The following is a 12,305-nucleotide window of genomic DNA, read 5'->3' as shown; positions in this document are numbered from 1 at the left end:
CCAGGCTGGTCCAATTTAGCCATGAAACCTCCCACAATAAAATGACAGGTGTTTCAGTTTCATTGTCCAACCCCTGTACATCAACAGGCATGCACTATGGAATAAGCAGTAGAAAATGACTGACTGATGAAATAATTTTGGTAATTGTGTTACATGACAGACCCCTTGTCCCAGACTGTGGCTAATCAATATTTTCCATTTGCTTTCTCAAAGAAACTTGTCTTATCAGTTTTATGAGGCTTAAATCCATAAATCCATAAATATTACGGAGTTTTGTAGTTCTGAAGGAAAGTGATTAGAGCTGTTTCAGGTTAAAAAACACAACAAAACATAAATAATTTTTTTGTACTTTTGGCTGAGTGAAACCTAGAATATCCAGCTGTTTATATCTATAAGGGAAATGTACAGGACCTGTTTAATTCCACATATATTTCACATTTTCTGGTGGCAATGAATTTTTGTTTAAAAGGAAAGTTAGTTAAGCTGGTTATTTAAGATTGAGACTGGAAATGAAGAATCATGGACACCAGTTTATCAGGAGTGGATTCATTCAGATCTACTTTTGATTTAGCCTTACTTGTGTTATGATGTTTACTGGTGGTAAGAATTTAATCTTTGCATTATGGCAAATTGGACAGAGGTGAAGGAAGATGGGGCAGCAGTGAACTCCTTGAAAATAAGTTGAGTTTCTAGTTGTGGTATAAAGCACAACTTGACTTGAGGATCTGAGAGTGGCTTAAGTAGAAGATGCAGAAAGATATTCCAGGACAAAAGGAGACAATAAATACCAGGAGCTGAATGACTAGGATAACATGGCTACAGCAACCACATTGAAGAATCCGGAAGTGCCGTGAGAGATCAGAAGAAAATATAACATGAAAACAATTCAGGATCATAAAAGACCCTTTTGCCTACTGAACCAAATGTTAACTATTTAAATTTCCACAGAGGACAAAGTAGGAGGTGGAATAAACAAATACAACCAATTGAAGCCTGTGTCATGGTGTTTTGTTTGCCTGTTAGGTTTTTTATCAGGGAGTTTTTGTCCTTCCTTCATTCCAGGAAGGAGCTGGTGAGTGGAGAAGCATGGAGGATGGACAGGCAGGTAAGAGGAGCAGAGGAAGAGGTAAGGACCCTGAGAGCAGTTACAAGGAGGGCTGAAGAAGGAGTGGTGGAAAGTGAGGGAGAAATCCAGGTAGGTTATCTCCACACAGTTGCTAGGAATCAGGAAGCGGATCACTGGAGTCCAGAACTTAGACAACCAAAGAGGAATCTGGTTTCTGTCGAGGAAGATAAGAGAAGTTAGAAGACGAACTTCGGGGGAACAGAGAACACACAAAGAGACTTGGGCTTGATTACCACTCTAGTGAGCAAAGCAATCTGGCATCTCTCACAGAGAGTTCGTTCCTCTTTAAACTCCTCCTGATGAGCTTTGATGAACCACTGCTTTGGAGCCTGCCCCTGCCGATCACATGTGGAGAAAGAGGAGGAGAAAGCCAAAAGAACCTGGACACAGCTCTGTGGATTTAACAGTCTCGTTATTGATTGGAAGTCCTGATACCATCCTAACATTAGCCTCAGAAATAAAACAGCAAATGCAAGCTGTATTACCTTACAACCTGTTCATATCATGTAACTGGGTGTGAGTGTTTTATGTATGACACAGAACAGAACAGCTGTGAAACAATAATCAGGGATTGACATTTTAATGCGCCAAATCACTCCTAGTCGAGCAAACCTTCTTCCTGGTTATTTTCAGTGTAAAGTTCTTACAGCTGCCTCTGTGGCTGAGCAAAGTGGAGAAGCAGCTACAGTGATGTGTTCACACACACACACACACACACACACACACACACACACACACACACACACACACACAGTTAAAACAGACACATTCATTTTACTAGTGAAATATCATTTTGAGATTCAAAAGTAAAATAGAAATAACATCGTACACATTTAATGATGTTATTTAATAATTTTTTTCAGTACAGACTTTTCTTGCATTTATTGTAAACAGCTTCTTCAGGAGTGTATTCATCATCAGCAATGACAAAGTAACTCTAAACCAAAATGGTCTTTTACACTATTGTGTACATGTATGTGCAAACCGAAATTTTAACTTTGTATTTTGTCTTCGAGTGTACAGGAAATTATTTTCATCTTAATGTCAAAGACAGCTACTGGTAATGTTATCGAAGTGAAACTATCTGCTCCAACATGTGATGTGATAATTTTTGTTGGCTTTCCAGGACCTGGGGACGATGGTGGAGAAGTTGGCCAGGTTCCTCTGTGTTTCCTGTGACAAAGCTCAGCTGGAAGTTCTGGTGGAGAACTGCAACCAACTTATTGAGCAATGCTGCAAATCTGAAGCACTGTCTATCTCTAGCTGTAAGTGAGCTTGCAATAGAAGGGCTTTTAAAGTTCTAAACTTTTCTTTGCTTAACATTACAGAAAATTGGACTTACATTTGTGTTTAGGAACTATTGTAGACGCATATAAGCATACAATCCTCTCATGTCTTATTTTAAGATTTCATTGCTTCTCTTTTGTTTTTACATTTATATTTGGTTCACCATGAGTCACCATGTTTGTATGTGCATTTTTCCCATTTTGTTAAGTCACTGCAGGTGTTCATCTGGTTAATCTGTAATACCTAAAGATTAATACTGTAGCTTTAGTCTGCCAGATTAATTATTACACTTTTAACAAGATTGTCGACAAATACAATATTGACAAGAAAGAGTACTAGAGATACGTTTCAGGAAGTTGGTTCCTCCTTTCTCTCTATGCAAATTTAAATGACACTTTGGCTCACCTGATTGATGTATGAAGCACAAATTAATAACATTTATAGCAAAATTCCTCAGTGTACTAATCAATAAAATACAGAAAAAACGACCAGGTAGACTGGATTAGGACCTGAATAATCTAGTAGTTATCAAAGAAAATTATGTTTTTCCCTTTTCAGACCATACTTGCAGTCTGTGGTCTACATCTACCTGTGGTGTAACATCCCAGTGTTCCCAGCCATGGGATGCCCTTTGTGTAACATTGCATCCCTTTTACATCTGGTGTAACATCCCATTGTTTTATTTCTAGTGTAACATCCCACTGCCCTGGCTGTGGTGTATCTTCCCTTGACTTTGATGTTATACCACATGTAAAGGGGTGGGATGTTACACCACTGGTCTATCTGTGATGTAACACCCCAGAGTCTAACAGATGCTGGGAGGAAGGATCTGCGATGATGCTCCTTTGTGCACCTAGGGTGCAGAAGTCAGTCACTAAAGGAGCACTCCAGTTCTGCAACAGCTTCATGCATGGGGTGGGAGACATTATCCAACAGTGATGATAGTTTTGCCAGAGTCCTTCTGTCTCCCACCAACTGCCCTGGGTTGAGGAGGCATATAGGGACATTGCTGGCCTTCCTAATGAGGTTATCTAACCTCTTCCTCTCAGCTATAGATAAGCTGCTGCTCCAACATACTACACCATAGAAGATGACTGGTGCCACCTCAGAGTCAAAAAAGGGGCCAAGGAGCGCCAGTTATATTAACTGATCCCAGATAGGCGTGTGATACTGTATATATATTTACACTATATAGTCAAATGTATTGGGTCACACCACAGATTCAATTAATTCCGGTGTTACAATCATTTCCATGGCTGCAGGTGTATAAAGTTTGGTGTGGAGAAACTTGACCTTATGGAAGATTTTACAAAATAGTTGCTGGCAATGGTGGGTCCTTTTACAAATCTGAAGAGATTAAGAATAGATTGTCATTAAAGTTCATGTACATGTAAAAGTTGACAGATACTTTTGCAATATAGTGTGTATTGCAATTATAATTATCTCTAATTGAAGATTAATTCTACAAAGACGCTACAAAGTAAATGTTCCTCTCAGTTGGTTTTAAACACAAATCAAAGAAAATCTTAGCTTAATGTTAAACAGTCACAGCCAGAACTCATGCTCAAAAACACCCTTTCTCCTTCAGTGGATGAAAAAACATTGCATGCCTGTAAATGTTGCCTGTGTTTGTGGCACAGCCGACAGTCATCCATTCTTAATCACGGGCTGCAATGTCAGATTACCATACAGCAAGGTGTACGATCCGACGCCTCCCTCAGTTGAGCGTCCTCATGCTGATTGCTCCAAATCCAGCACAGCTGTGAGCTGTGGGGCTGCAGCAGCACCTATCTGTCGCACCCTGGTGGAGGAAGAGGGAATAACACTCACACAGCACACAATACCTGCACTCAGCTCCGTGGCCTGACAATACTGTTTTAAGTCATTTGTTGAGCATCAGCATTCTACTGAATGCCTCATCTCCACCCTGAACTGTCGGTAGAGCTCCACTGAAAAACACCTTGAAACTGAGACCTTGGACTTTGTTCAACAACTGAATTTAGGTAAATGTATTGGAGGAGGCAGGACTCATGGTATAAAATTCCTGCTATCAACCAGTGCTCACCTTTTAGTGCTGATGAAACAAGATGCAACGCTGATGTCAAAGCTGAACTCTGTTTTTATCTTACCATGTACAGCAGGTAACATAAGTATTGAACATGTCACCATTTTTCTTAGTTAAAATAAATATTTCTATTGACATGAAATTAGCACGTACAAAGAAATCAATGCAAATAAATGAAGTTATGGGCAAGAAACTGGAACGACACACAAAATAAGTATTTAACACAAAGAAAAGGATGTGCCAAACGGCAGAGAAAACCAAGAAATCTGCTGAACTTTGTCAGTAGGTATGTCAAGGGTATTTGTTTCTGACAAACAAGCCTCATTAGAACTCATATTCTAATTTATTAAATATGACTGTATTTTGACCTGTTGTACATTGCTGTAAGCTCCAAATGTGAAGAGACAGAGCAAACTTGTCAAACATCAAATTCTTTATGTAGTCATTTTAACTTATATTAACGCTATTAATATAGTGGCAGTACATAACAAATCTCATGTGATCTCAAGTTAAGAAAACAGGTTCAAATTATTGCTAATTATACAGAAATACACAATAAATAAAATTCATACCTATACAATATAATCATATAGAAATCCAGACCCATTCAATAAATTAGAATTTTTTTAAAAGCAAATTTATTACAGTAACTTAATTCACATGAAACACATTATACAGAATGTAGATTAATTCCTACAGACTGTAGCCTTTATTTCTGTTAAGTATGATGCTTTTCTGCTTACAGCTAATGAAACACAACATTTAGGATTTGAATATTACATCAGGCCAATAAAAATGTTTAATATAGAAATGTGAGCTCAATAAGAAGTATATTTTAAAAGTTATTATTTTCAAAAGGTACTTTTAATCTGGCTAAGGAGCCTCATCAGAACCAGATTCTAATTTATTGGATATTTCTATATTAAAGTTGATGGCAGTGGAAACTGATCTAAATATAATACAAGGTATGCTGATTGGTCAAAACTATATTTGCAAGGAAGCCCATTCATATGCACAGCTTCACCAACTTCCACAACTACATGTTAACAAGAAGAAACCAGAACCAGGCTCAGTGTGTGCAACCATGCACTGCTACTCACGGGGTTTGACAAGACAGAAAGCAATAACAGAAAAAAAGACTAAACACTGGTCCTTGAGTACCTTCTATTGGAAAGGAAATACATGAGTATTCTTCCATTATATATTATATGTATACTTTCCTCTCTTAAAAGAGTCTAGATAAGTCAATTTCCATAAGCAAATTATCATTTGTAACTTCCACCTATTTATAGCTTATAATGACATAGACTTTTACAATAGTTAGGTTCTAAAATTCATTAAATTATTAATTTGTGAATAGTTTTTTTCCTCTTATTTTTTTTGGTTTGATTTTAACTGTACGTGTGGCAGGGATCACTGGGTTTGTGTAGGGACAGCCATCTTGGGTTCATTGACCTTTAGTTGGTATTGGTAAATGGCTTGTACCTTTCTAGCGCTTTATCAAGTCCCCAAAGACTCCAAAGCGCTTCACACTACTTTCAGTCTGTGCCAGTTTGATCCACAACATGAAACTGATGTTTACTGTGGTCTTGTAACTTCAATCTTCAATGAACTTTCACCACAAGTACACCGTAGAACTGACAACACACAGACAATGCACGAGTATTAACTCACTCATCTCAGCATATACAAACAAACAATTTACAGCATTTATAGCAAACATACCACTCTGGCCTGCAAGTGGACAAACCAGTAGTCTTGAAACACTAATTCTCTATCTTCACTCTTCTTACTTGTCTCCTATCAGGTGTGCTGTGCTAACTGATCTCTTAGCTTCCTTTCCGAACTTAAAGTGACGTCACTTAAACTAAGCTCATTAAGTTTACGGTTTTACTTTCTCTTAATTATCAAATAATATTAAGTCTTTGTTGTCATAAACGCTATGAAAATAGTATAAAATAAAAAATAAACAAGCACTTAAACAGACTTAAACAGTTGTTTTTCACATCTTAGTTTTTACATTTCTCATTCTAACACATTTTTTAAAATTAGATTATAGAAGTGAACTTTGTTTTTATTCTGTCATATACAATTTCTTTAGCATTTAGGATTTGTATTGTAGTTTTTCATTGTTGTCCTGCAACTTGTAGATGGTTCCCTTCTCCAAAACACCTGAATTCAATAAATGTACCATTGCCTGGCCTCTGCAGAGCTGAATGCTGTTGAGGGAATTCAGCAATTTGATTTAATCTTTTAAGCCACTTATGCAGGATCCTAAGTTTGTTCTCTCCAACTCCCAGTAGATTATTGCACTATCTTGAGGCTGCATGTGGTATTTGCAGTATACAGGTCCTTCTCAAAATATTAGCATATTATGATAAAGTTCATTATTTTCCATAATGTCATGATGAAAATTTAACATTCATATATTTTAGATTCATTGCACACTAACTGAAATATTTCAGGTCTTTTATTGTCTTAATACGGATGATTTTGGCATACAGCTCATGAAAACCCAAAATTCCTATCTCACAAAATTAGCATATTTCATCCGACCAATAAAAGAAAAGTGTTTTTAATACAAAAAACGTCAACCTTCAAATAATCATGTACAGTTATGCACTCAATACTTGGTCGGGAATCCTTTTGCAGAAATGACTGCTTCAATGCGGCGTGGCATGGAGGCAATCAGCCTGTGGCACTGCTGAGGTCTTATGGAGGCCCAGGATGCTTCAATAGCGGCCTTTAGCTCATCCAGAGTGTTGGGTCTTGAGTCTCTCAACGTTCTCTTCACAATATCCCACAGATTCTCTATGGGGTTCAGGTCAGGAGAGTTGGCAGGCCAATTGAGCACAGTGATACCATGGTCAGTAAACCATTTACCAGTGGTTTTGGCACTGTGAGCAGGTGCCAGGTCGTGCTGAAAAATGAAATCTTCATCTCCATAAAGCTTTTCAGCAGATGGAAGCATGAAGTGCTCCAAAATCTCCTTATAGCTAGCTGCATTGACCCTGCCCTTGATAAAACACAGTGGACCAAAACCAGCAGCTGACACGGCACCCCAGACCATCACTGACTGTGGGTACTTGACACTGGACTTCTGGCATTTTGGCATTTCCTTCTCCCCAGTCTTCCTCCAGACTCTGGCACCTTGATTTCCGAATGACATGCAGAATTTGCTTTCATCCGAAAAAAGTACTTTGGACCACTGAGCAACAGTCCAGTGCTGCTTCTCTGTAGCCCAGGTCTGGGGAATGCGGCACCTGTAGCCCATTTCCTGCACACGCCTGTGCACGGTGGCTCTGGATGTTTCTACTCCAGACTCAGTCCACTGCTTCCGCAGGTCCCCCAAGGTCTGGAATCGGCCCTTCTCCAAAATCTTCCTCAGGGTCCGGTCACCTCTTCTCGTTGTGCAGCGTTTTCTGCCACACTTTTTCCTTCCCACAGACTTCCCACTGAGGTGCCTTGATACAGCACTCTGGGAACAGCCAATTCGTTCAGAAATTTCTTTCTGTGTCTTACCCTCTTGCTTGAGGGTGTCAATAGTGGCCTTCTGGACAGCAGTCAGGTCGGCAGTCTTACCCATGATTGGGGTTTTGAGTGATGAACCAGGCTGGGAGTTTTAAAGGCCTCAGGAATCTTTTGCAGGTGTTTAGAGTTAACTCGTTGATTCAGATGATTAGGTTCATAGCTTGTTTAGAGACCCTTTTAATGATATGCTAATTATGTGAGATAGGAATTTTGGGTTTTCATGAGCTGTATGCCAAAATCATCCGTATTAAAACAATAAAAGACCTGAAATATTTCAATTAGTGTGCAATGAATCTAAAATATATGAATGTTAAATTTTCATCATGACATTATGGAAAATAATGAACTTTATCACAATATGCTAATATTTTGAGAAGGACCTGTAGAGTCCATTTTGAACTGCCTGCTCAGTCTGTTTTAGTTTAAGCCATTTGTTCTTTTGCAAATATTTCTTTAAATTTTCTGTTGCCATTTTTTTACTTATGCCTTTTCTGTTTTACTATTGTTTTCCCATCCTTTTTTCATTCAGTGAGTTGAAATCTGGTGTCAGACAAGTTGCTCTGATCTGTGTCATACACGTCACAGCAGGTAAGCTGAGTTACTATGCAGGCAGGCTGCATTCACCCTGCAGCCAGAGCAATGTGACTAAAATATGATCAAACACATTACAGTGAAATTGTCCATGTGGATCCTAACTTTCTCTCCTCTCTCTGCAGGTCGTGTGGGTGTGTGGAGGGATGTCTTCACAGTGTCTATGAATGAAACATTTGATGCTTATTACAGACAGAAGATGGCCAAATCCGACCTAACATTTGACTTCTGCCTGTGAGGATTTCAGCACTCCTCCCACCAAAGACTCCCACCTCCCCAACAACACTGATCTGTACACGTGCTCATATCTTGAAGAAATTCGTGCTTCAGTACATCTCCATCAGCTCAGTCAGTCGCAAGTTTAACTGTGTAGTTTGATAGTGGGATGACTTTTAAAAAAGGTTTCTAATAATGCAATCTGTTTCAAAGAAATCACACACTTACTGCCTGATAGAAATCACTGTGCAAAGTATCAAATATGGCTGAACAATCAAACTTCTCAACCACAATATTCACCTTATGTTGCTGCTGTGTGCAGTAAACACTAGGGCTTTAGGGCATTTGGGCTATTCTGAAAGGGTATTCGGGAGAGGTATTCAGGCCATACAGTATTTGCATCTATATTTCTTCAGTTTTGAAGCAAATATTTTCAAACTTCCACCTGGACTCTGCCCTTGTGCCGAAGAATGTCCAGCCCCTCGCATAACAAGTCAAATCATGTCGAGTTCAACATCTACAAAAATGGTGTTGGCTTTTCAATATTTCTACTATCATTACATCTTTGAAGTAGAATATGAATGTGTTAGTGCACTGGTTCATTTAACAGATGTTCCTCAACATTCACTGATACCTCAGGAACTTGACAAATGTGAGCACTCATCTGAATGCTGATTTGGTCTCCATTCAAATTTTCCTAACAAATAGCCTCTTCCAATAAATGTTAGGTGAACTGTTTTGTGCAGAATAATGTCACCTGGTTAGATTCTAGCACATTAAAAGCAGAATAGAATATAAACTTAGCACAAAATAAGGACATTTGATTGGTTGATTGTTTCTATTTTGAAACAATACTTGTTGGTAATAAATCATAGAACACTGTAATGTAATTTTTCTCCTTTTAAATGGTCCCTCGTCTGTAAGGAAACACATTTGTGGGTTGAGCAGCAGAGCTTTGGAAAACTGGGCAGATTCTCTCTGCCTATGCAAACAGCTTATTCTGCTGTCAACCACTGTTTGGTGTTGGACTATTGATCGAGAGCAACAGTTAGAGGAGGGAAGTTCCACTTTGAGTAACCAAGGGGGTCAAACTGACTTGAAACATTCTAAGGTACTGGAAATTTTAAAATATAGTTAACGAAAAGGACCTGGAAGAAATATTTGTTTAATGCTAAAATGTCTAGGAATTTAGCTTTAGTGTTCCCTTCATAAACTCCACTAAGAAATTATATAAATAATCAGTTATATAAATGTATATATCAGTCTACAATCAGTTTTACTTACTAAAGTGTGCTTCTATGAAATATATAAACTACATTTCCCATCTACGGATATTCATTCATCAGTTAATTCCCACAGACAAACCCGTATGTTTCTACCATGTAGCACGGTTCAAAGTGTCCCAGCGGTGCACCCGAATAGCCAAAAGTGTACAGCTGCTAGGGTAAATGAATAAATATATGGCCAATCAGTGTATCTAATTCCTGGCCTGGACTATTGTCCCAGTCCACCCCTGACTGGATGATTATAGAGTAAGAAACAAGACATGTTGGTAATTTAGCAGTTCATCAAACAGGTCCTCAGTAATAGAACTATAGACAACCACCACAGCCAGGCAACTCCTCCTTGTGCAGGTCACCAGCTTTGTCACATACTGTTGGGGTTTGCATCCCATCCTTGACATCCCAGCATGTCACAGTTCAGTCATTGTGGTTGTTGGTCGCTCTGCTGTCAGCAGCATGTCCAAGCTGATTCAATAAGGTAGAGGTTAGCTCTGCAGACAGACCATCACAAACTCTCTACTAACCAGTTCTGGAAGTAGTGTCTGATAAAGCCTGGGGGCGAGTATTGACATCTTGGAAGATGGAGTGTGGCCCCCAAGAGTGGAAGAAGTTAAGATTGCTACTGGCTGCAGAACCTCATATCAATATCTCTCTGCATTAAGATTACAACCCTTGTTTTTTTCAGCGAGGGAGATGCCACCCCACCCAACGATGCCTCCACCAAAAGGTGTTTGACATTGGCAGGGAGAGTTTTTAAATGAAGTTTTTTATGAGCGCAGCCCACATAGCAGACTCTGCTGCTCAACCCACAAATGTATTTTCCTTACAAAGTGCCACAGAACAAATGGGGGGAAAAAGAGGCTTTCTAACAGTATAGGAGGTATTGCCAAGAAACGTTTTTACAACAATGAAAAAGTCCACCAACAAAGGCAAATTTATTTCTATATTTTGTCCTGCGTTTAGTGGGAGATAATTGAGAAGTCTTTGAGTGGGTTGTTTTATAAGAGTTACAATGAGAAACCACTTTCACACTATAAATTGTTTTTTGACCACCCAACAGCTTTTTATTATTTATCTTTTAAACTTTAAATGTAAAGTTATAATTGACAGCTTTAGTAACAGGTGAAGATATTACCATCTTTAAGGGCCACCTAGTATATTTCACCCACAAACATCTGTGCATTGTTTTTGCTCATAGCTGGAATACTAAATTTTGTTTACACTGGAAAGATACAAGAAATAAATATGAACATAGGAATCAATGCAAAAGTATTCACACTACGTGAACCTTTTCATATTTTGTCACATTGCAACCATATACTACAGTGTATTTTAATGGAATTTTAAGTAATAGTAGTACAGTAGTACATAAATGTGAAAGGGAAAGAAAATGATACATGGTTTTCCACATTTTTCACAAATACAAAAATCAAGAAACCAAACCTCTAAAACAATGCAGTATCTTCATAAGTCATCTAATTTGTAAATAGATCTGTGTGTAATTAAACTTAGTATAAATCCATATGTCCTCTTCTTGGCCTCTGAGGTGTGTTAAAGAACATTACAGAGCAAAGATTGGGAAACAAAGTTGTGGATAAGTTTAAAGCAGGCTTAGATTCTGAAACAATACCTCAAATTTTGAAAATTTCACAGAGTTCCATTCAATCCATCACCTGAACATGGAGAAAGGAGGACAAGACTGAAAACCTACCAATAATTGACCACCCACCCAAACTCAGACTGGGTAAAGAGAGCATCAATCAGAGAAGCAGCTAACAGATCCATGATAACTTTGGAGGAGCAGCAGAGATCCACAGCTCAGGTGGGAGAATCAGTACAGATATATCACCTGCACTCCCGAATCTGGCAGTTATGAAAGAGTGGCAAGAAGAAATTGGTGAAAGAAAGCCAAAAGAAGTCCTGTTAACATATTGCCACAAGCAATGTAGAAGATACAGGAAACATGTGAAATAAGGTGGTCTGTTCAGGGAAATGGAAATGGAAATGTTTGGCCCACATGCAAAACTTTCTTTGCCAGAAAATGAACACTACACATGACCTTGAGTGCAGGCACCATTGCCAGCTGAAACTAGGATGGAGTTTCCCCTTCCAGTAGGACAAGTACCCTATACGGCTACAATAGAATAGTTTATATCAAAGCACATTCTTCTCTTAGAATGGCTTATGTTATCCAATCTTGAGTTTG

General features: G+C 38.6%; 1 protein-coding gene across 2 annotated transcripts in view; it reads left to right on the top strand.

Annotated features, from left to right (window-relative positions):
* The window catches only part of sult4a1 (sulfotransferase family 4A, member 1), a 45,804-nt gene extending 34,183 nt beyond the window's left edge, over positions 1 to 11,621 (top strand). Inside the window, exons 6-8 of one of the 2 annotated variants that reach the window (XR_007041974.1) lie at positions 2,253 to 2,391; positions 8,539 to 8,597; positions 8,726 to 11,621. Coding sequence is in view for 1 of the 2 variants with exons in the window: in XM_047389205.1 (XP_047245161.1) it covers positions 2,253 to 2,391; positions 8,726 to 8,838 (252 nt within the window). In the remaining variant the exon portion in view is untranslated. The remainder of the gene's footprint in view (positions 1 to 2,252; positions 2,392 to 8,538; positions 8,598 to 8,725) is intronic. The other variant, XM_047389205.1, reaches the window with a different exon arrangement.
* Positions 11,622 to 12,305: the final 684 nt, after the last annotated feature.

This window comes from Girardinichthys multiradiatus, chromosome 17 (assembly GCF_021462225.1).
Source record: "Girardinichthys multiradiatus isolate DD_20200921_A chromosome 17, DD_fGirMul_XY1, whole genome shotgun sequence".
In the NCBI taxonomy this organism is placed as follows: Eukaryota; Metazoa; Chordata; class Actinopteri; order Cyprinodontiformes; family Goodeidae; genus Girardinichthys; species Girardinichthys multiradiatus.
This window is presented reverse-complemented; position numbering and strand designations above follow the sequence as displayed.